General features: G+C 46.7%; 1 protein-coding gene across 1 annotated transcript in view; it reads right to left on the bottom strand.

Moving 5' to 3' along the window:
* Positions 1–23,808, bottom strand: part of VWA1 (von Willebrand factor A domain containing 1) — a 41,209-nt gene that overhangs the window by 1,926 nt on the left and 15,475 nt on the right. The window contains exons 2-5 of the mRNA XM_081871091.1: positions 19,893–20,456; positions 7,674–7,952; positions 1,790–2,062; positions 683–952 (exon numbers count right to left, since the gene is read on the bottom strand). Of these exons, the coding sequence (XP_081727217.1) occupies positions 683–952; positions 1,790–2,062; positions 7,674–7,952; positions 19,893–20,456 (1,386 nt within the window). The remainder of the gene's footprint in view (positions 1–682; positions 953–1,789; positions 2,063–7,673; positions 7,953–19,892; positions 20,457–23,808) is intronic.

Here is a 23,808-nt window from a genome sequence, read left to right as displayed (position 1 = left end):
GTAAAGTGACCCCTGACCATTAGGTCCAGTCGCAGACGACTCGGGTTGCGGCGCTCATCTCGCTTTATTGGCCGAGGGAGCCAGCATTTGTCCGCAGACAGCTTCTGAGTCATGTGGCCAGCAAGACTAAGCCGCTTCTGGTGAACCAGAGCAGCACACGGAAATGCCGTTTACCTTCCCGCCAGCATGGTACCTATTTATCTACTTGCACTTTGAGGTGCTTTCGAACTGCTAGGTTGGCAGGAGCAGGGACCGAGCAACGGGAGCTCACCCCATTGCGGGGATTCGAACTGCTGACCTTCTGATCGGCAAGCCCTAGGCTCTGTGGTTTAGACCACAGCATCACCCGCATCCCATAACAAAGTATAGTAACAGATGCCAAATAAAATTAAGTAAATGGGGATCTCTAGAGCTAAGCACATAGGAACAGATTTCCATACCAAAATCAAACCTAATATACTGATATCACAAAGTTCCAAGCAAATTGGGGTGTGTGAATTTTACGGGATGAATGAATAAATCGTGACTCCTCAGGCACGGGTGATCAGAGGCATAACTGCCTCCAACAATGGCATCTACAACTGGTAGATGCTGCCAGCCTTCTCCTCCATGGACCCATCTTATCCCCTTCTAAGGCAAGGCCATCCACGCTGGAAGGTGTCACAGTCTCCCCACAGCTTACCCGGCTGCTTGTGGACCATCCGGCACACCCCTTTCCCTTGCTGGTTCCTGTACACAGGCTTGACACACACTTTGTTGGTGCTGCCCTCCGCCAGGTCTGACAGCAGCACGCTGTGGATCTGCGGCGAGACGCTGAGGAGAGTCGAAGAACCAGCCTGCCGCCGGCACCTCACCCGGTAGCCCAGGACGCTGCCGTCGGCAGGCTCCCATGAGGCCTTCACGGTGGTGGGGCTCAAGTCTTCAAAGCGCAGGTGCTTTATCCTGGAGTTCTCTGCTCAGCGGGAAGAAAGAGAGCATAAAGACAGTGCATTTCCATCAGCAAATGTCAACAGAAATAACTGTATGCTATTGGCAGCCAGGTCCCCAAAGCTCCGCCCCTTCTCATAAACCACACCCATTTTGCCGTGGGACAAGCAGATCTGTCAATATCAACAACAACAACAATAATTATTATTATTAATTTATTTATAACCCACCCGTCTGGCTGTGTTTCCCCAGTCACTCTGGGTGGCTCCCAACAGAATATTAAAAACACAATAAAAATTCAAACATTAAAAACCTCCCTAAACAGGGCTGTCTTCAGATGTCTTCTAAAAGTCAGATAGTTGTTTATTTCCTTGACATCTGATGGGAGGGCGTTCCACAGGGTGGGTGCCACTACCGAGAAGGCCCTCTGCCTGGTTCCCTGTAACTTCGCTTCTTGCAGTGAGGGAACCACCAGAAGGCCCTTGGCGCTGGACCTCAGTGTCTGGGCAGAACAATGGGGGTGGAGACGCTCCTTCAGGTATACTGGGCCGAGGCCATTTAGGGCTTTAAAGGTCAGCACCAACACTTTGAATTGTGCTTGGAAACATACTGGGAACCAATGTAGGTCTTTCAGGACTGGTGTTATATGGCCTTGGTGGCCACATATTAAACAGAACACGTTGGGCTATTTTGGAAAGGGGAAAATCCACATTTCTTCAGCATCTTGAGACACATTCTCTTTGGTTTGGGGCCTCCGAGCATGTAGAAAATGCACCTGTGCCACAAGTTTAATTCGGCAGCACTACCCTTCCTCCCTTGTCTCCAAATTTTGTCCCTGTGGAGGGCGTGGGTACCGCCTCACCTTCTGCCGTGCATGCCTTGGCCGACAGCGCTTTCTCCTTGCCCGATTTATAAATGGCAGACACAGTCACCAAGTAGGTGGTGTTGGCAGTCAGGTCATCCAAGATGGTGGAGTTGAGGCTCCCATCGACCTCCACCAGCTTGACTGCGTTCCCAGGCAGGGGCCCGTATAGGACCTGATAGGCGGACACGCTGTCCGGAGTAGGGGCCCAGCTGACCCGGATGCTGTGGGGCCTGGAGTCTGAGATGAGGACTCTTGCTGGGCTGATGGGCTCTGTGGAGAGAAGGTAGACAGACTGAAAAGGGGGCAGTGTCAGGGAATGGTCTGAAGACGAGGACTGGGGAATGAAGACCAGCTTCTCTCTGATGGAGAGCTGGCCCCCTCCTTGTCCACAGCATGTTCAGAAGCAGAGAGAGAGAGACAGAAGCTGAGCAGCTTAGAGAGGAGTTCCTATTTCTGGTGGTGGGAAATGGCTGACTCCCACAAGACCAGACCCCAGCCGTGCCAATAATTCAGGTAAAAAAACAGTTGTAATGGTACATTACACAAACAAATCTGCACTCAACGGACGAAAGGTTATCTGATTTCTGACATGATTGAGGATCGCAGAGCCAAAGAAGTTTGGAGAGATAAAATCGAGATACAGAAATATGGAAATATTGATGAGACTGAGATTTGGACATGCTCAAGGTTCAGACTGTGGGAAGTTGTAAAATTAAAAATTACAATTCAGAAGATAATTTGAACTTTTTTATTTTAGTTTTTTATTTTTATTGGATTATGATTTGATATGTTAATTGGATGCCTTTTATTGGAAAATTAATAAACGTTCTAACGAAAAGAAGAAGAGAGGAGTTACCCAGTTATGAGATAATGACAACAGAACCAGAAGGGAGGGGGCAGCTAGTTGAGACGTCTCTTGAGAGCGTGGGGGACCCCCCAACTCACCACGGACTCAGTGGTCCAAATGTATCATAGAGCAAAGGAGTCAGAGGGAGGGAGGAACTTTTCATTGGAGCCCAAAATGCTGCGGAAGTTGGAAGTCGGATTAGACTAGCCAACTGCCCTCTTTGTGGAGAGCTATGTATTTGTGCTCGCAAAATGATGCTGCAATAAAAGAACACGGGTGGTGCTGTGGGTTAAACCACAGAGCCTAGGACTTGCCGATCAGAAGGTCGGCAGTTCGAATCCCCGCGACGGGGTGAGCTCCCGTTGCTCGGTCCCTGCTCCTGCCAACCTAGCAGTTCGAAAGCACCTCAAAGTGCAAGTAGATAAATAGCTACCACGCTGGCGGGAAGGTAAACGGCGTTTCTGTGTGCTGCTCTGGTTCACCAGAAGCGGCTTAGTCATGCTGGCCACATGACTCGGAAGCTATACGCCGGCTCCCTCGGCCAATAAAGCGAGATGAGTGCCGCAACCCTAGAGTCGGTCACAACTGGACCTAATAGTCAGGGGTCCCTTTACTTTTTTAAAACCTATCAACTGCTCGTTAGTTCTGATCTGTGAAGTTATTGAAGGGAGGGGAGGACTCTCCATGCCTGACAGGCACAGATAAATCTGGTGCAAGGCAACTTCTGACACACTCCCTCAGTTCAGATGGGAGCAGGGCAATCATGGCCATATCTGTAGTATCAATTGAATAAGATTTTATTCCGAACAACAACAACAACAACAACAACAACAACAACAACAACAACAACAACAACAGAAGTAGGGCTCAAACCTCGGCCACTCCCTGCCTATTGTTCTCGGCACCTGTCTTGTCTCGAGAGACAATGGAGTGCGCCTCCGGGGGTGAAGTCAAACCTGCATTAGTGACCCCAGCAGGGCACAAGCCTGGGCAGTGTAAGGGGCTCCTGGGCTGCCCAGAAAACAAGCCTTTCCCCTCAGCCTCAGTGATGTAGACCAAAGGAAAGCAGAGTAATATGTTTGGCATCTGCTTGGCTGGAATGAGGTATACACTCTGGGCAGAATGAGCCACCCAGAGTGGTTGGGGAGGCCTGGCCAGATGGGCAGGGTATAAGTAATAAATTATTATTATTATTATTATTATTATTATTATTATTATTATTACAGTGGTACCTCGGGTTACATACGCTTCAGGTTACATACACTTCAGGTTACAGACTCTGCTAACCCAGAAATATTACCTCAGGTTAAGAACTTTGCTTCAGGATGAGAACAGAAACCATGCAGCAGCAGCGGGAGGCCCCATTAGCTAAAGTGGTGCTTCAGGTTAAGAACAGTTTCAGGTTAAGTACAGACCTCAGGAAAAAATTACCGGTAAGTACTTAACCCGAGGTACCACTGTATTATACAAGGCACCATCCAACCATCTTAGGGACTCCACTCTGGATTTGTGTAAGGTTTACTCCTTAGACTTTTCTTCTCCCAAAGATATCCCGCAAGGCAGTGGAGGTTTAGAACCTGAGTCTTCCTTCTCTCAGATGGGCTCCCTTCCCAGGTTGATGAGCCCCATCTGCCCTTCACTTCCCTCTACAGCAGCCTTTCTCAACCTGTGGGTCCCCAGATGTTCTTGAACTACAACTCCCATCACCCCTAGCTAGCAAGGCCAGAGCTCAGGGATGATGGGAGTTGTAGTCCAACAACATCTGGGGGACCCACACGTTGAGAACCACTGCTCTACAGCATGTGCAGAAAACACCTTCTTGACCGTTGGACCCACTATTGGTCTTGTTTGCTCAATCCCCCAGAGTCTGTCTTCTCAGACAGTCAAGATCTCTAACTCACCAAGCCTTGGGTTTGAGACCCATAGGGTGCCCTCATCTGGTTTAGCCAGCCAGTCAAAGCCATTTCCAGGGTGTGGCCACTGCTGCATGCTGACAGCTTCTAGGAGCGAAGAATTCAGGGAATCTATGACAGCGTAGAATATGAACCTGCAGCAAGGACTCCTGATATTGGGGTTCCTGTGACAACTTTTCAGCAGTTGCCTTCTTGGTAGTGGCGCCTTCCCTGTGGAACGCCCTCCCACCAGATGTCAAGGAGATTAAGAACTACACAACTTTCAGAAGACACCTGAAGGCAGCCCTGTATCGGGAAGTTTTCAATGTTTGATGTTTAATTATGTTTTTGTACATGTTGGAAGCTGCCCCAGAGGGGCTGGGGAAACCAGCCAGATAGGCGGGGCATGATTAATAAAATTATTATTATTATTAACTTATTTCCCAAACTAGGTATAAATGAAAGTTGAGGCAGATCATAGCCATTGTGGCTGGCTGCCACCAACAGCCTCCTCCTCCTCCGTGAATTTCTCTATCCCTCTTTTAATGCCATCCAAAAGTTATTGGCCTTCACTGCCTCTCATGGGAGCAAATTCCATACTTAGGCTCTTGGCTGCATGAAGAAGGCCTTCCTTTTATCTATCCCAGCTGTGACATAAGCGAACAAAGTGTAAGAGCTTCACCAAAGTGGAATGGCACTAGCATCCCATAATAACCCCCTTAAGAGCCGTTTCCAACACAATGCAGAGACTGAGCCGTGCCAAACTTCATCTCACCATCTGCTTCCTGGGGTTTTTTTTTCCCTACTGAGAGGAGTTTCACCAATGGCAAGAATTAGGTGCCTGACATGAAAACTTGCTTATCCCGGTAGAAGCAGAGGTAATTATTTCTCGGCCCTTAAAATCCTGGAGCTGTCATTGCAGTGAATGAAAGGAAAACATGACCAATCGCTTCCATATCTATTGCGTGGGTCAGCAAACATTGGGAAGGATGAATTGAAGCTATTTTTTTTTAATCCCATAGGAACATTGGAAGGGCCTTATGTCCCATCAGATAATGTGACCATCTAGTTTTGGGGCAGGAGGAAACCTCATGCCTGGAGGCCAAATGTGTCCAACAGGCTTCTCTGAGTAGCCCTTGAAAATCTCCCCAGACTGCACACCCTCACTGATTCTCTTTTGCTCCTACTTGACAATTTTTACCTGGCTAGAATATATCCTTGAACTCTGACAATTTATTTTATTAATTACTATTTATTCAGAGTTAAAGCTATGGTTTTCCCAGTAGTGATGTATGGAAGTGAGAGCTGGACCATAAAGAAGGCTGATCGCTGAAGAATTGATGCTTTTGAATTATGGTGCTGGAGGAGACTCTTGAGAGTCCCATGGACTGCAAGAAGATCAAACGTTTCTTAAGGAAATCAGCCCTGAGTGCTCACTGGAAGGACAGATTGTGAAGCTGAGACTCTAATACTTTGGCCCCCTCATGAGAAGGGAAGACTCCCTGGAAAAGACCCTGATGTTGGGAAAGATGGAGGGGACAAGAAGAAGGGGACGACAGAGGACGAGATGGTTGGACAGTGTTCTCGAAGCCACAAACATGAGTTTGACCAAACTGTGGGAGGCAGTGGAAGACAGAAGTGCCTGGCGTGCTCTGGTCCATGGGGTCATGAAGAGTCGGACACGACTAAACGATTAAACAACAACAACGTTTATTCAGAGCATTTGAACCCTGCTCTTCAGCCCCAAAGGCTCCCAGATTGGCTTACATAGGGTGGCTATATAAACAGGAAAATTCCAGTAATGTCTGGGGTGGGGTGGGAGCAAAATTGATGCCCAGGGAGAATTTTTAATTTAATAACAAATGTCTGGGATACCATCTGTTCCCAGGAGGAAGCGCTGTGCAGCGATTGCTTCCTGGTCGTCTCCCAGACTGCGATTTCATAAGCCCACTCGCCACCCTGCCGTCCGCTGCTGCCGGTCACCCTAAAATAGCTGAATGACTTTGGACGGTTGCTCAGAAAAGCTGAGCAACTGTGTCTGGATTTTTGACTTCTTGAAATATGGCAGCCCTAGCTGATATGCAATTAAAACGAGGCAGACCTTTCCTGCAGACTTACTACCTAAACAACAACAACCACCGACAAGGAAGGAAAAAAGGAAGGGAATCAAACATGGGCACGAGTTCTTAAGCAGTTGTTCTTCGAAAGACCAGCTTTCATAGTTCAGGGATAGGAGGTAATGCCTGGCTGCCTGGATGGAGGAAAGAAAGGGGTCTCTCTCTGTGTGGAAACCAGCCTACTGTACAAAGGTGAGGTAGGCTAGGCCGAGAGGCAGTGACCAGCAAACTTTGTGGCCGAGTTGGTATTAGAACCCTGGTCTCCCAGGTCCTAGCTGGACACTCTTACTCATGGTTACCAATGTGGGGCGCACGCCCCGTAAGGGGGCAATTTGATTTTTAAGGGGGGGCAATTCAATAATGAGTTATTAACAGTTAATGGCCTTTTAGGCTCCCTCCATGTGGCGCTGTGGGTTAAACCACAGAGCCTAGGACTTGCCGATCAGAAGGTCAGTGGTTCAAATCCCCACGACGGGGTGAGCTCCCGTTGCTTGGTCCCTGCTCCTGGCCACCTAGCAGTTCGAAAGCACGTCAAAGTGCAAGTAGATAAATAGGTACTGCTGTGGCGGGAAGGGAAACGGCGTTTCCATACGCTGCTCTGGTTCTCCAGAAGCGGCTTAGTCATGCTGGCCACATGACCTGGAAGCTGTACGCTGGCTCCCTCAGCCAAAAAAACGATATGAGTGCCGCAACCCCAGAGCCGGCCATGACTGGACCTAATGGTCAGGGGTCCCTTTACCTTTACCACATGAATAGGAGTTCACTTTTTGAATAAGAAGAATATATATCAGGGGGACGGGTGCATCAGGATTTTAGAGACGCTTAGGTGGGGCATGGCCAAAAAAAGGTTGGGAACCACTGCTCTAACCATTATGCCACACTGCATGACCACAGTGAAGACAGACAGGAGAACAAGGAGCCAAGCAGTCAAAATGGCCAGAGAACTTCTGCCTCTCAGTTGGCCCCTGGCTGAGCTAGGATGGCTTTCCATTGTGCCCGCCCCCTCCAGACCTTCTTTGTCTTACCTTCCAAGGTGGTGACCCTGGTGGTTTGGGGTGGCATGTATCTCTCGTTGGACTCGGGAATGAGGGCGACCTCGTACGTGGTTTGGGGCTCCAGGTGGCTCACCAGGAAGCTGGTGTGGTCACCTGTCAGCTGCTTGGTCAGTTTCCGCCTGGGGTCTCCGGTCGGGGCATACTCCAGGACATAATAACCCGTCTCCCGGGTCAAAAACTTGGGCCAAATGAGGCGGAAGCTGCTTGTTGAGATATCGGTCGCACGTAGACGCTTGGCTTGGATGACACCTGGAGTGGAGAAAGGCACAGTGATTCATTGATCAATGTTTTTTTCTTAGGTAGGGAAGGGTGAATATATCCATTCCAGTTTCTCTGGGTTAGACATGTCTATGAAATGATTTACAGTGGTACCTCGGGTTACGTATGCTTCAGGTTACATACGCTTCAGGTTACAGACTCAGCTAATCCAGAAATAGTACCTTGGGTTAAGAACTTTGCTTCAGGATGAGAACAGAAATCATGCAGCGGCGGCGCAGCGGCAGCAGCAGGAGGCCCCATTAGCTAAAGTGGTGCTTCAGGTTAAGAACAGTTTCAGGTTAAGAACAGACCTCCGGAACAAATTAAGTTCTTAACCCGAGGTACCACTGTATTTTCCTATCTAGACGATTTACACACTGCTTCTGTTTAAACAAAACTCTGAGCAGTTTGCAACATAGGCTAAGGTATCTTAAATAAACAGCAAACATCCAAAAATATCAGATGGTTTCTACATTTCGTGTATCACAATTAAGTACAGCATCTTCTTTTGTACGAAAAGAAACATTGCATGTAAGAATCGGCTGCGAAAGCAAGGGAAATTCATGGCAAACAAGGAAAGAAAACACCCTCAAAACAAGCTGTAAAATGTGACAAATGAAAATCAACAAGAGAGTATTGAAATAATATGATTAGACAACTAGGCAAAAGAAAACTGACTTGCTCCTCTCAGCCACCATTTGTTCAACCAATTAACTGTGCCATTAAACCAGTGGTTCTCAAAGGAGAGGATGGAAAGTGTGGTGGAAAAATTGAAGGACAATCAAAGAAACTTTTAAACATTTCAGGGTTACTACACTGATACTATAGTATCAAAATAATCTTGTTTGGATTTACAACCAGAAACAGCACCCACACATTGGCTATTCTTCTGCAGTTTCCCATGATATATTGTTGTGAACAGGGATTTTCAAACTGACAGGTATCAAGGAAATAAGCAACTATCTGACTTTTAGAAGACTTCTGAAGGCAGCTCTGTATAGGGAAGTTTTCAAGGTTTGATGTTTTACTTTGGTTTATAATTTGTTGGGAGCCGCCTGGGGCAACAGTCAGGTGGGTGGCATGCAATTAATAAATTATTATACTTATTACTACTATTATTAAGATCAGAAAAAAGAAAGGTTTCTTTCTGTTGATGAGGAGATGCTTGTTTCAAATTAGACCTAATATAAATGAAATTACCCAGCAAAATCAAGCTCACACATCTCCTTGAGTTTGTATACATACTAAAGTGCACATGTAAGAGGCTTGATTATAATTATATTTTGGGAATGATTTGTGTTCTTATGTAACTGCATTGCTTTATACTTTATCGATGTCCCATGATCATATTGTAAAGTACTGTAGTTGTATTCTGTTATAAATCAAGCACTGCTGGGAGTCGTTTCTTTCTGTTTTCCAATGTATTTCTTATCAATAAAAACGTTGGTGTGGAGTGAGCAAATTTTTATTCTTAAAGTGTGACCCAGAGAAAAAAATATTGCGAGACCCACTGCATTAAAGAAACCAATTCAATTACATTTCCAGACCCCGATATAGCAATGAACTTCAGTAGGTCCGCTCTGAATAGGACTAGTGCTGCAGACAGCCCCACAACTTGATATTATGTTTAGATTAAAAGTACTTATTAAGGAGGAGGGTAGGCTCAGGTTGAGTCAAACATGCCCCCCCCCCCAAGTGTGTTTCTGCTCTCTGCATCTCTCCCCCAAGACCAGCAGGTGGAAGCAGAGACAACATCATCTACATCAGTGTGAGCAATTTGAAGGTTAGAAATTGGTGGGTCTCTTCCCTTCTTATTAGGGAGAGAATGCCCAATATGCAAATTCAACAAATGAAATAAAAATAAATAAACGCCTGGGGATATTCCAGGGGGCAGGGTTTGCAGATCTTAAGCTTGGGCCCAAGAATTGGATTTTAGGGTCTATTCTCGGGGCTGTGAGCTACTCCTAAATCACTGCCATTTCAGTCTTGGGTCTAGGATAGGTTTGAAGAGGAGTTTGGATTTGATATCCCGCTTTATCACTACCCGAAGGAGTCTCAAAGCAGCTAACATTCTCCTTTCCCTTCCTCCCCCACAACAAACACTCTGTGAGGTGAGTGGGGCTGAGAGACTTCAGAGAAGTGTGACTGGCCCAAGGTCACCCAGCAGCTGCATGTGGAGGAGCGGGGAATCAAACCCAGTTCACCAGATTACAAGTCCACCGCCCTTAACCACTACACTACACTACACTACACTACACTGGGTTGGGGAGCCAGTGGTCCTCCAGATGTTCCTGGACTCCAACTCCCAGCATCCCTCTGGCCTTGGACCTCGATAGCAGGGGCTTATGGGGAACAGCAGCTCAGCAACATCTGGAGGGTTAGATGTTCCCAACTCCTGGAGTGAACGGCCAGATGTTCATCCTTGGCTCCTATTCAATTGCATGAACATCTCCCTGCAGACCCAAGCAAGACCTTGATTAACCCCCAGGTTAAATCCCTTCCTGGTTATGAGGGCGGCACCAGGAGAGTCCAGCAAACCAGACTTTAATGTGCCGAAAAGGTCGGCTGACATCAGTGCGACACCAGCTGATTGACTGGTGGGCAGCCCAGCCCACCAGTGACACTCGGCCTTCGAGAGGTGAGGTGGGAGAGAAAAGGACCTGATCCGCAGGGGTGAAAAAGGTCCCTCACCCCTGTTTTAGGTGGCAATGGGATGTTCCATTCCGTGTAGACCCATTTGAATGAATGGAGCTCTGTTAGGCATGCCCATTCACTTCAATGGGTCTACTTTGGGAAGGTCTAGCATTGGATACAACAAAGCAATGTTTATTATGCCATACATGGTAAGGCAGCCCTGCCATAGTGGCAGGTGGGATGTCTTTCTTATTCTGCTGAATGGAGACCCAGTTTCATGCTTCAAACTCCTGCCCTATGGTGCCCCTTAAAGGACATATTCTGTTCACCCCACCCCCCTTAGCTACCAGGCTCCTAAGCAGGCCTGTTGATGGCTGTCAGTGAAAGAGGGAAATCGATAAGAGGGAGGAAGGGGCTTGCTGCAGCTCTGGAGGAAGCTTTAAGCCTGCTTTGCCTTCAGTTAAAAAATAAAAATCAGGCACCAGGCAGGCCAGGGGCGTGTGAGCTCCTTGCGTTTGGCCTGGCCAGTTTTCTGCTCGCTACTGTACAGAGACAGGCTGCAGCCCATCCCAAGCCAGGCCCTGTCAAGGCACGGAAAGCTCTCTAGCATGCTTGGCAGGCCTTGAAACTGTACAGACATTACCCCAGAGGGCCACCAGGTTGCTAGAACCGCGCAGGACCACGTCGCTCCCCGCCCAAAGCGTCCAGACAGATGCAAGCCCTCTGACAAACCTGAGAACGTTGAAAGCTTCATTCATTTTTGTAGCTGAGATTTGGAAATCGGATCTTAATTGCTTCCTAGCTAGCTGTAGGCGATGCATAAATTCTCCCTGTCCCTCTCCTCTCTCTTAGCCTAAGTCCTCCCATCTGCAACATGGGTACACCCACACTGTGGTTGCATTGCAGATGAGAGTCAACTGCCTACAGGCAAATAAATGCAGGTTGCTCAGTTAAAGTGGGTTTGGTGCTCTTGTGCAAAAAAGATCAAAATAAAAAAATGCTTTGGGTGGGTGGGTGGGGGAATTGCCTTATTTTTTGTTGGAAGGGATGCGTCAGGGAATTGCACTGAAAAGTGTGGAAGTGGTAGAAGGGGCCAGAGGCAATAGGAATGGAGCGATGAATATAAGTTTTTAATAGGCTAGTTTCTAAACACACCCTTCTCTAACCTTTGTCCAAACAAGCGAGAGGCATGATCAGAGTTCAAGCATGCATTCCAGTTAAGCAAAAACACCCAAGGAGGGTGCTGAGCCAGGCCAGTGAAGAGTGTGGCTTGGGGAGAGTCCCGATGGCCGGATTTGGCCCCTCAGACTGAGGCTCACCATAATTCAAAAGCACCATAATGCTTTTGAATTATGGTGCTGGGGGGAGACTCTTGAGAGTCCCATGGACTGCAAGAAGATCAAACCTATCCATTCTTAAGGAAATCAGCCCTGAGTGCTCACTGGAAGGACAGATCCTGAAGCTGAGGCTCCAATACTTTGGCCACCTCTTGAGAAGAGAAGACTCCCTGGAAAAGACCCTGATGTTGGGAAAGATGGAGGGCACAAGGAGAAGAGGACGACAGAGGACGAGATGGTTGGACAGTGTTCTCGAAGCTACCAGCATGAGTTTGACCAAACTGCGGGAGGCAGTGGAAGACAGAAGTGCCTGGCGTGCTCTGGTCCAGGGGGTCACAAAGAGTTGTACACGACTAAACAACTAAACAACAACAACAACTGAGGTTCACCACCACTGCCTGAAAGAGTTCTCTCTCTTTCTGCTTCAAACCCTCATTGTCTTAAAGCTTACTTGTGCCCTTTCTCCTCTTTGAGCTAGTGAGCAGCTCTCTCCCCTTGAAGTAGCTGTTTCCAAAGCATCTTAAAAAACCGAACTCTAGGGCATTTTCTTCTCGACATTCTATATGGCTTTCAGATTCCCTCCCTCTTGCCGCTGAGTTAATATTGACCCAGGCCATGGCTCCTCACCAGCCACGCCCCTCTCTCCAGGCCACACACCCCTCGCCAGACACACCCATTTTCTCCCCAGGCCACGCCCCCTCACCAAACATGCTTTGCAACTTCCTTGAGTGTTTTCTCCTGGCTAGAACTCTGATCCTGTCCCTCGCTTGCCTGGCTGAAGAATAAGGAGGAGTGAAGGACCGTGTGTGTAGAAACTACTGTATTTTTTGTTCTATAAGACTCACTTTTCCCTCCTAAAAAGTAAGGGGAAATGTGTGTGCGTCTTATGGAGCGAATGCAGGCTGCGCAGCTATCCCAGAAGCCAGAAGTGCAGGAGGGATTGCTGCTTTCACTGCGCAGCGATCCCTCTTGTTGTTCTGGCTTCTGAGATTCAGAATATTTTTTTTCTTGTTTTCCTCCTCCAAAAACTAGGTGCATCTTGTGGTCTGGTTGTGTCTTATAGAGCGAAAAATACGGTAGTTTACCATGTTTTTAAAACCCACATTTGCATTTATTGCTCTGCCCACTTTGGCCTCTGGCCACACCCACCACTGGCATCCCCCGCCCCCCACGGAAGGTTGCCCAGAAAGGAAGGTGGCTCTCAGCATGAAGAGGGCTCCCCTGCTATAAAAGAAAGGGGAACAGAGATTGCACCGTTGACTGGCAGAATCCGAGACCAAGGAGAAGAGTTTGTGGAAGAAGATTGGAAGAAATTTAAAGTCTATCTTCAGAAACATTGTAAAATTAAGGAATGTTAGAAAGTGTTGGAATAAAATTATGTGGTTTTAGCAGAAATGATATAAAGGATTAAGTAAAAATGAATCGGTGAAAGAAGAGAATGTAAAATTACAGTATACCAAGATAAATTATTAGGATAAAAACAAAGCTGGAAAGGGTTTGCTGAAATATCTAATTGAATTAGAATACAAAAAAGGGAGGTGTGAGGAGGTCAAGGAAGTAAGCAAAGGAAAGTAAGTTATGTAAAGGTTTGATTTGTTTTCTTTTTTTCTTTTTGTTTTTTGATGATGTTTGTTTTTTATGTATTGTTCTGTTGTTGTTGCTTTTTTCTGATTGTTACTTATATTTTTACTTTTTTCTGTAACCTTTAAAATCTTAATAAAAATCTATTAAAAAAAACAAGACCTGGGAGAAGAGAAGATGGAGGAAGACTGGAAGAAATTTAAGATGTATCTACAAAAACATTGTAATTTGGTTGAATGTTAAGAAGGATGCTAGATTACAAAAAATTGGCCACCACTAAATTAGATTTAAATTTGATGATAAGTGAGATTAAAGAAAATATAAAATTTTTGGGAAGAATTGCTAGATTATATTTGAATGAGTGGATATGAGATTGTAAACAAGTTGATAATTTGTTTGGAAAAAACTTTTAACGATGTAAATGGGAGCGGGAGACGCGAGGGAGTCCAAAGAAGTGATGAAACTATGTTTGTGACAGAAGTAAGATTGTTTATTATTTGTGCATTTATATTTAAAAACTTTAATAAATATTTATTTTAAAAAAATCTATTAAAAAAACAAACAAACCAGAGATTGCACCGTTGCCGCCTGTGTTCGCTCGGCCTGGTCTGTTGCTGCAGACACAGACAGTCCCAGGGAAGAAAGGTGTCATCACTCAGCTTGAGAAGAAGCAGCTACAAGTGTGTGGGAGTGTGTGGAATCCAGGTTGTCAAACGTGCAATTGGCATGTGAGCCTCAGACCATGCCTTCCTGCTGCACCTCATTCTCGGCATGACACTCGCCCTGGCTCCCTGTCAACTTGGTGATCAAACCTTGGCAGGTGCCCCGGACACAATGTGAGCAGCCTGCTTGCCTGCTTGCAGCCAGTCTTCACAAACTGAGGAAATGGCTCCTTTAAAAAGGTAAAGGGACCCCTGACCATTAGGTCCAGTCATGGCCGACTCTGGGGTTGTGGCGCTCCTCTCACTTTACTGGCCGAGGGAGCCGGCGCACAGCTTCCGGGTCATGTGGCCAGCATGACAAAGCCGCTTCTGGTGAACCAGAGCAGCGCACGGAAACGCCGTTTACCTTCCCGCCAGAGCGGTACCTATTTATCTACTTGCACTTTGACGTGCTTTCAAACTGCTAGGTTGGCAGGAGCAGGGGCCGAGCAACGGGAGCTCACCCCGTCACAGGGATTCGAACCGCCAGCCTTTTGATCGGCAAGCCCTAGGCTCTGTGGTTTAACCCACAGCGCCACCCGCGTCCCATGGCTCCTTTAGAAACCTGCAAATGCCTGGAGCTCCAATCCCTAGAATCCAGTTCCCAGGAGTCTTTGGGAGAAGCCACATGCTTTCAACGAATCTAAGGCATAGATCTGATCTAATACCTCGTCAAGGGCACCTCGTTCACAGTTGTTCAGGTTGACTGACAGCTGCAATATTGGTTGCTTTGCCACTTTTGCCTCTGGCCCTCTGCACACTGGCATGTGGCCCCTGGAAGGAGATGTGGCCCTCAGGCTGATTTTAGAATGTATTCCAATTAATTGTGATTTTCTGTAAACTGTGTTACTTTTACTGTTAGACGCTCTGAGCCTGGCTTCAGCTGGGGAGGGCAGGATATAAATAATTTTTTTAAAATTATTATTATTAAAGGTTCTGCACCACCAAGCCAGCACCTCACCCGCCTGCCTTCTTACAACCCGTCCAAGATGTTGTCCAGTCTCAGTGCTGCCCCTTGTGGAACTCAGCAGCGAAGAGGATGAGAGGGACAACACTAGAACCAGTAGGCTCTGCCTTTTATTGGCTCTGGCGCCACCTACTGTCATGCTCCCTGCTTTCCATCCTACCAGCCCCAAAGGGCACCACTGCCCAGATCTCAAAATAATAATATCTCAGCCTGTGAGTTCAACAACCCTCTGTATTCTATGCCTGCCCTGTCATTCCCTCTCTTTCTTTGCACCTGTGGGACAGCAAAAAGAAAGTATTGGGGGAATCCTGCACCCTGGATTGGAAGCAATGACGGAGTTTGGGCTTGAAAATTTCAGCAGCTCGCTTTGCGACGCCAAAATTTGGTGCCCCCTGCCTCTTGCCTTCCATTGTTGTCATTGTTACAGCGCCATCTCAGCTCAGCACCCAGTACGGGCAAACTGGTTGTGCTCTCCGAAATCCAGCTCTGATCGAAGGCTAAAACCCCATGATGTGTCTGTCTCTGAAAAGCACAAGCTGCCCTTTCGGCTTTGCGCAGATCACATGCAGCCGAGGAGAATTCTTCCTTTCTTCCTCTTCCAGGTTAAGGGAGTCCATGGAGGCGGGGCAGGGAGGGATGGGCAGCCAGGAAGCATTGCTTTGGCTTGAGCTGAGCCAGCCCTGCGGGCAATGCCAACCAGCTGCTGGCAGATGCGGGGAATTCAAGGAGAAACCATCCCAGCTCGGCGGAACAATGCCCGTCTTGTGCCTCTTGACAAAGGGGGCCTTTGAAAAAAAGGCCTCCTATGATATCATAGTGCAACTTCTGGGCGTCCTCCCAGGCAGCCAAGTCTGGGTGGTTCGGATGCCCTCCCAGTCCCGCAGCTCAGAAGCTGGTCATCATTCTGATCTGTGGCTTTGCAGCAGCCTTCGCCAACCTAGTGCCCTCCAGGGGGTTCGGGAGACCAAACATTGGAGGGCACCAATTTGGCTTTATCTGCTCAGAAGAGTCCTGATGGGTGCCAGTGGGTGCAAGATGGCGAATGGCCTTAGGGTGAAAAATGGAAGCTCCCCGCATTGCTCTGAAGGCCGCAGCCATGTGCCGCAAAGGAGTCAAGGGCCACAGAGGTTTCCATGGCAGTGGAGATTGTTAACCTCCTAAGGCCTGACCTTTTTTGAACAGAGTGGTTGAATGGACAGAGAACAGTCTCCTGGAACCTTTCTCCATCCAAGGCGGAGCGGGGGGGAGCAAGAAATCTGATTATTACCTTTGGGCACTAAGCTGCTTTTCATACAGACTAACACCCCCCCCTCCCATCTCTATCCTACATCCAAACAAGCAAGAGATTTTTTTTTTTTTTTAATCCTTTTAAATTCCAATTCATTTTATTCTTGCATGATTTTACTTTGCTGGTATTTTTGCTGTCATTCTGTGTTAACGACGCCGTTCCTTCTTTTTATGCTGTACGCTGCTGAGAGATGTTTAAATCTCAAACGGTTTATAAGTGCTTTGAATGCAAGAAGGAGCAGAATTCCGGGACACTCATGAAAGCCATACTGGAGGTGTGGGGCAAGGAGGGTGTGGGGAGCCGAGGGGAAGGGTGTGCGGCCTGGGTACAGATCTGAGGGCCAGAGAGGGAGACTTGGAGGGCCACATGATGTCAGCTGGCTGGCTGACTAATCAGTGGGCACTCCTGCTCATCTGTTAGATTTGACCCAAGGGACGGATGGAGGGGTCTAACTCCCAAGTGCTTTTCCCACAGTACCCAGCAGGATTTAGACCCTCCACTACCCAGCTGATGAGAGGAGAGTCCAAACTTGCTGGTCAAGCAGGAGTGAGTCCTGCCCATCAGCTGATGTCACATTGGCTGTCATCACCCAGTGACATCATCATCCAGCGACACGGTTGGAGAGGCAAAGATTAGTGGGCCCCAATTGGCCCATGACTGACTCACAGCTGTCCTTGGAGGCACAGGTCAATTCTGTGTCCAGGGCAGCTGTCCACCAGCTCCATCTGGTACGCTGGCTGAGACCCTACCTGCCTGCGCAATGTCCTGCCAGAGTGGGGCATGTTCTGGTTATCGCCTGCTTGGACTACTGCAATGCACTCTATGTGGGGCTACCTTTGAAGATAACCCAGAAACTGCAATTAATCCAGAATGTGGCAGCTAGACTGGTGACTGGGAGTGGCCGCCAGGACCATATAACAATTCTGAAAGACCTACATTGGCTCCCAGTATGTTTCTGAGCACAATTCAAAGTGTTGGTGCTGATCTTTAAAGCCCTAAACGGCCTTGGCCCAGTATACCTGAAGGAGCATCTCTACCCCCATTGTTCAGCCCGAACACTGAGGTCCAGCTCCAAGGGCCTTCTAGTGGTTCCCTCACAGCTAGAAGTGAAGTTACAGGGAACCAGGCAGAGGGCTTTCTTGGTGGTGGCACCCACCCTGTGGAACGCCCTCCCATTAGATGTCAAGGAAATAAACAACTACCTTACTTTTAGAAGATATCTGAAGGCAGCCCTGTTTAGGAAAGTTTTTAATGTTTGATGTTTTGTCGTTTTATCATCATCATTATTAATATTCTGTTGGGAGCCGCTCAGAGTGGCTGTGGAAACTCAGTCAGATGGGAGGGGTATAAAAATATTATTATTATTATTATTATTATTATTATTATTATTATTATTATTCCTGGCAAAATGAATTTGTGCCAGAGCTGTGGAGCAAAACAAGGCTGAGGAAAGACTTTAGTGCTAAGCAACTATTCAAGATGCAGAAGGGACTTAAAAATAAAATAAAAATACATGAAATAAAAACCATCCCCTAAGATTAAGGAGTGCAAAGTTGCCAAGGAATGGGTGGAAGCTTTCCCAGCTCCATAGTAACCCTCGTGAGTTTCCAAACCATTAGCAGCCCCAAGAACTGCCTGCAGCTGCGGGGAAAATGGCCAGAGTGAAAGCAATAAAGAAGCAAAGAGGTGCCTTGTGGGTAATAGACATGCAAGCAAGCTGAATCAAGGGGTTTCGGCCTTTGCTTGGGGAACGAGGCTTGTGATCTGGAGCACGCTGGATTCCCTTCTCGAAAGATGGACCTCTTAAGAGACAGGGATTTAAGAAGGCATCGTTTTCCTGTTCTGCCCTGCGCTCAGCGCCCAGTTTCCATTCTGCTGCAATTTGTCTTCTGCCAAAAGCTAGGTTATTCATGTCATCATCTGCTGTGCTGAAATCATGTAACTCAAGTAACGGATCATGGAAGCGACACTGTCATGCTATTCTGCCCCATTCATTTCAAAGCAAATTCAAATTGTGGGTGGGTGCCTTGTTTGCGGACTAAAAGCAATGACAAGATTGATTGCTGATCATGTTTGTTGAATTTATTTCCATTCTGGGCATGGCGCAAATACACAAACACTGGCCATTTCCAATCCTGCTTTTGTTTCCATTGGAATTTCCTCAGTGGTTTAACAATCCTTCCTTTTCCCCAAGGAACTCTGGGAATTGTAGCTCTGGGAGGGGAGGGAAAGGGGTCTCTTAACAGCTCTCCTCACCCCTTAACAAATGACAGCTCCCAGAATCCTTTGGGGGAAGCCATATGTTGGAAGCCACCCAGAGTGGCTGGGGCAACCCAGTCAGATAGGCAGGGTAGAAATGATGATGATGAAGGTGACTGTTGAGAGTGGCATAATAGTATGGTGTGAATATGGCCTAACTCTGGCATTCCAATGGGTCTAGCATTGGATACAACCCACAGTTTGGAAACCATGGGGTATAGCGGATGCTGATCCTGAGTAGGCCCATTGATGTTAATGGACATGACTAACTTAGGTTCCCTGTTTAGGGAAGTTTTTAATATTTAATGCTGTATTGTTTTTAACACTTGATTGGAAGCCGCCCGGAGTGGCTGGGGAAACTCAGCCAGATGGGCGGGGTATAAATAAATAAATAAATAAATAAATAAATAATGGTTCATCTGTTTCAATGGGTCTGCTCTGAGTTGGACTTAACTGAAGATAACCCTGTGGAATTTACCTCTAAGTAGATGACATTAATGGGATTCTTCTCTCAAAGCAGAACTGCAGGAATGAAGTTGAGAGAGTCATTCTTAATTCATAGTTAGGTATTACAAGATAAAAAAAGGTAAAGGACTGGACGGTTAAGTCCAGTCAAAGGCGACTATGGGGTTACAGCGCTCATCTTGCTTTCAGGCCAAGGGAGCTGGATGGCACTGTGGTCTAAACTGCTGAGCCTCTTGGGCTTGCCGATTGGAAGGTCGGCGGTTCGAATCCCCGCGACGGGGTGAGCTCCCATTGCTCTGTCCCACCGCCTGCCAACCTAGCGGTTCGAAAGCACACCAGTGCAAGTAGATAAATAGGTGGGAAGGTAAACGGCATTTCTGTGTGCTCTGGCTTCCATCACGGTGTCCCATTGTGCCAGAAGCAGTTTAGTTATGCTGGTCACATGACCTGGAAAGCTGTCTGTGGACAAACGGCAGCTCCCTTGGCCTGAAAGCAAGATGAACCCCATAGTCGCCTTTGACAGGACTTATCCGTCTAGAGGTCCTTTACCTTTTAACCTTTTATGTATTATAGGAGGCTTTGTGTATGTGTCAATTTAATGTACTGCATTCTGGGACTTGGGCGGGCCAGAGACAAGACCCAACGGATCTAGTTCTGATCTGGCCCGGCATTTGTTTGTTTTGACATGCTCCCAATTACCTGCAATGGAGTCTCTCAGGTCCTTGGTAATGATGGTCAGGTCGTCCACGTCCACAAAATGCAGGTGCTTCTCTGGAGGCTGGCTGGCAGCGGCGGACAGCTCCAAGTAGTTCCCACGCCCCGTGCTGACGATGAAAACCGTGACTCCCATGTCCTTCAGGAGCTGCATTGGCTGGGAGATGTCGTCTGTAGAGAAGCCGTCGGTCACCCACACCATCACCTTGGGGACATCAGCCCGCGCCCCGGCCTTCCCACTGAAAAGCATGTCTTTGGCAAAGGAGAGGGCTTTGCCTGTGTTGGTGTCGCCCATCACCTGTTGGATGCTGCGAATGGCATGCTGGACCGCCCCGGTGGAGAGGTAGCGGTCAAAGGGGAACTCCATCGTGGGCGTGGTGCTGATGTGGACAACCCCAGTCTGGACATCGTGCGGGCCGAAGGCAAATGGCCTGAGGAGGTCTGCAATGAACTCCTTGACCCGTGAAAATTCGTAGTAGGAGACACTGCCGGAGCTGTCCAGGAGGAAGAGAAGGTCCCCTTCTAAATCTGGAGCGATGGGACGAGGACCTAGAACAGGCACAGGATGAGAATTAATGGGGCAGGAATGGCGAAATTGACCGGGCAAATCAGAAACCAGGGAGAGAAGAACTTTAAGAAGGAACGGGGGAAATTTACAATGTGTCTTAGAGAACACTGTAAACAACTAAAAACTTTGGCAGGATTTGAGTAACGTTTGTAATGTACTAAAAATTCAGGTAAAAATGGGTTATTTAAGAAAAATAGAGAAAATAAGTGAAGCAGCTGAAAAAAGATGGATAATAGTAACCGTGGAAGGGCGGAGGATTCAGGGAATCCTAAATGACGGTATTGGTGTTTAATGCTTGAATTTAAATTTGTAATGTAAAACTTAATAAAAAAAGATTTTACAAATACCGGTAATCATAATTATAATCATAATAAGAGAATTAATGAAGCAGAACATAAAGAAAAAAATACATGTAGGCTCTAATCTTACTAGGGGGTAAGAGCTGTTGAGATCAAAGGGGCTTACATCTGACTAAACATGCGCAGGGCCTTTGCCCTGTTTGAGCAACAAATCTTAAATTTTGCACATTCGATTTTGGGCCTCAAATCAAAACTTTTCCCTCACCCACTCAATCTGAAGTTCAGTTAGGGATTGGAAAAAAAATATCCAAGCATCTGAGGTTCCTGGTTGCCTCAATTCTTGTATTAAATGTAATACAATCTTTCATCATTGCTGTTGCAAAGTGGTCTGCCTGGGTCAAATCGTTCCCAGCTACCACTCACTTTGGGATATAATGATAATGGAGAAAATGACACATAATTTTAGATTTCAACAAGGACTGGAACCTCCAGATGCTTTTAAAATATGACTGCTTTATCACATATAGAGCGGAACCGTCGTTTTCAAGGCAGCCCCCGTCGCAAGTCTGGAAAATCTGGAACTGTACTCAATCAAATAACACAAATATTCCTTCTTTATTCTTTCACTGCTCAGACTCCATTACTTAACCCATGTTGAAACTGCACTTATTATACGTGCATATTTTTTAGGTTTGGTCTTTGGATTTTCATCTCTTGTTATAATTGTTCTCTCTGTCTTACGCATGTACATCATAAAATGAAATAAAAAATGTTTACCAAAAAAGTCATTCCCAGCTGCAGTGATTGGATGCTTTGCTGCTGCTGTGATTCCTTACCTAGTCCTTTCTTTTCCCCCTTAGAGAATCAGCCAGGCTTCCCATCCCATCTGCCTTTCCCCCCTTGGACATATTGCCATTCCAGGCAACGTTAACTCCTTCCCCGCCACATCATACTCTCTGACTGTTTACGGTGTGTGGGGGGGAATTATTGTTTCTGAGTGGGGAACCTCAGGCCCTAGGGGCAGAATGTGGTCCTCCAGGCCTCTCTGCCTGGCCATTCAAGACTTTTCCCTGGCCACGTCCCTCCCCAAGCCATATCCCACTTCTGACACCATGTTGCATCAACAGAGAGTCAGGACACTGCATTGGGAGAGAGAAAATCTTTTAAGCTTCAGCCCAATAAGCCAGAAAGTCCCGTCAAGCGTTTTCCCTCATGAAAGCTCTCAGGGATAGAGAGTGGGGCAAAGCGGGGGACAAAATCTCTCTCCTCTCCAACTCTCACCCTTGAAACATGAGTGGGGAACTTTCTGACAGGCTGGGGTCCACATTCCCTTCTGGGCAAACTTCTGGGGACCATATGGTGGCAGTGGGCAGGGTTATGGGTCAAAATGGGCAGAGCAATGTGAGGGATTTGGGGCATAATATCCAACTCTCATCTTGGGAGAGGTTATGGAAAGCTGATTTAAAATTCTCAGCATGCTGTACATTGAAAGAAAATTATATGAAAATGATGGACCATTGGTATCTAACTCCCAGTAAGTTAGCAAAAATGTTTAAGACAGGTACAAATATCTGCTGGAAATGTAATGAAAAAGAAGGCACCTTTTATCATATGTGGCGGACGTGTCATAAAAGCATTCTGGGAAATGATATATAATGAATTTTTAAAATGTTTAAAATAACTTTTATTAAAAAAAAGAGAGAGGCTTTTTATTAGGAATTGTAGGTGCTGAAATTCCAAGAGAGCAGAAAAGACTTTTTATGTATGCGACGATAGCTGCATGGATGTTATTAGCTCAGAAATGGAAGGAAGATAAAATCCCTACCAGAGAAGAATGGCAAATTAAGTTGATGGACTATGGCGAGATGGCAAAACTGACTGGAAAGCTTGGGATCCAGGAAGACCAAAACTTTAACAAAGAATGGGGGAAAATTATAATTTACCTTAAAGACCACTGTAAGCAGATAAGAACACAAGCACACTGCAATAACACTTGTAATGTAAAAAGAACTGTGGACATAGTGGAGTTATAAAAAACTTGGATTATTGAAAAAAGATGCAGTAGAAAAGGTTTAACAAGAGAACCCATGGAGGGGAAGGTGGGAAGTCCAGAGATTTGAAGGAATCGTTTATATGTGCATATGTTGTGGTGTGATTATAATTTTAAATATGTACAACCAAATAAATTTTTTTTTAAAAAAAAACCAAACAAAATGGGTGGAGCAATGAATGCAAATTTTACCTTTGCCCTCTAGGCTGGTTTCTTCAGCCATACTCACTCATCCCTCTCTATCCTCTATCCAAGAGGATAGAGACATGACTAGAGTTCACCAGGCAGGTGGGAAAAAACTTGAGAGAGGGTACAAAATGGGATTTAGGTGTGAGCTGGGTTCTGAGGGCCTGATCGAGGGACTTGGAAGGGCCACCTTTGGCCCCACAGGACTGAAGTTTCCCACCTCTGATAAATATCTATTATTCAAAATAAAAATAATATTACAAAAAAGGGCCACACATATCCAGCACGTGTCTTCTCACAAGGAAATGGATCTGGTATAGCCTCATGGAGAACCATGCAGAACAATATAGCTCTCATGACTTAGCCAACACTGAGGCCTTGTCAATGAATAACAGACAGAGTCTGAAGGAAGTCGTGTCCACAGGTGCCTTGCTTTTGCTAATCCCTTTCCTCCTCTGTGCTAGACAATCGTGCCTGGAAGCGATGAAAGGCAATTTAAGTCTCCAGCCGTAAACTTCCTGGCATATATCCTCTCACATACTCTGCCGGAGGCAAGAAATTGGCTGGGCCACGGACTGTCCCGAGCTGGGAATATGTTCCCTCATCCTGTGTGTCAACGGGAGAGAAGCAGCTAAAGTCAATTTGCTCCAGTTGTAAGCGGGGTTTGCTGTGGGATATGGGAAAACCTACCCCCAAATTATATTTGCCTGAGAAGGGGTAGTGTCACCAACATTTGGGGGTAGTTCTAATAATACTGTGAATTGTTTTCTGCAGCTTAAAAACACAAATAAATAAATT

This window comes from Podarcis erhardii (assembly GCF_964252035.2).
Source record: "Podarcis erhardii genome assembly, chromosome: 7".
Taxonomy (NCBI): domain Eukaryota; kingdom Metazoa; phylum Chordata; class Lepidosauria; order Squamata; family Lacertidae; genus Podarcis; species Podarcis erhardii.
Note: the sequence above shows the minus strand (reverse complement) of the source record. Positions and strands in the feature narration are given on the sequence as shown.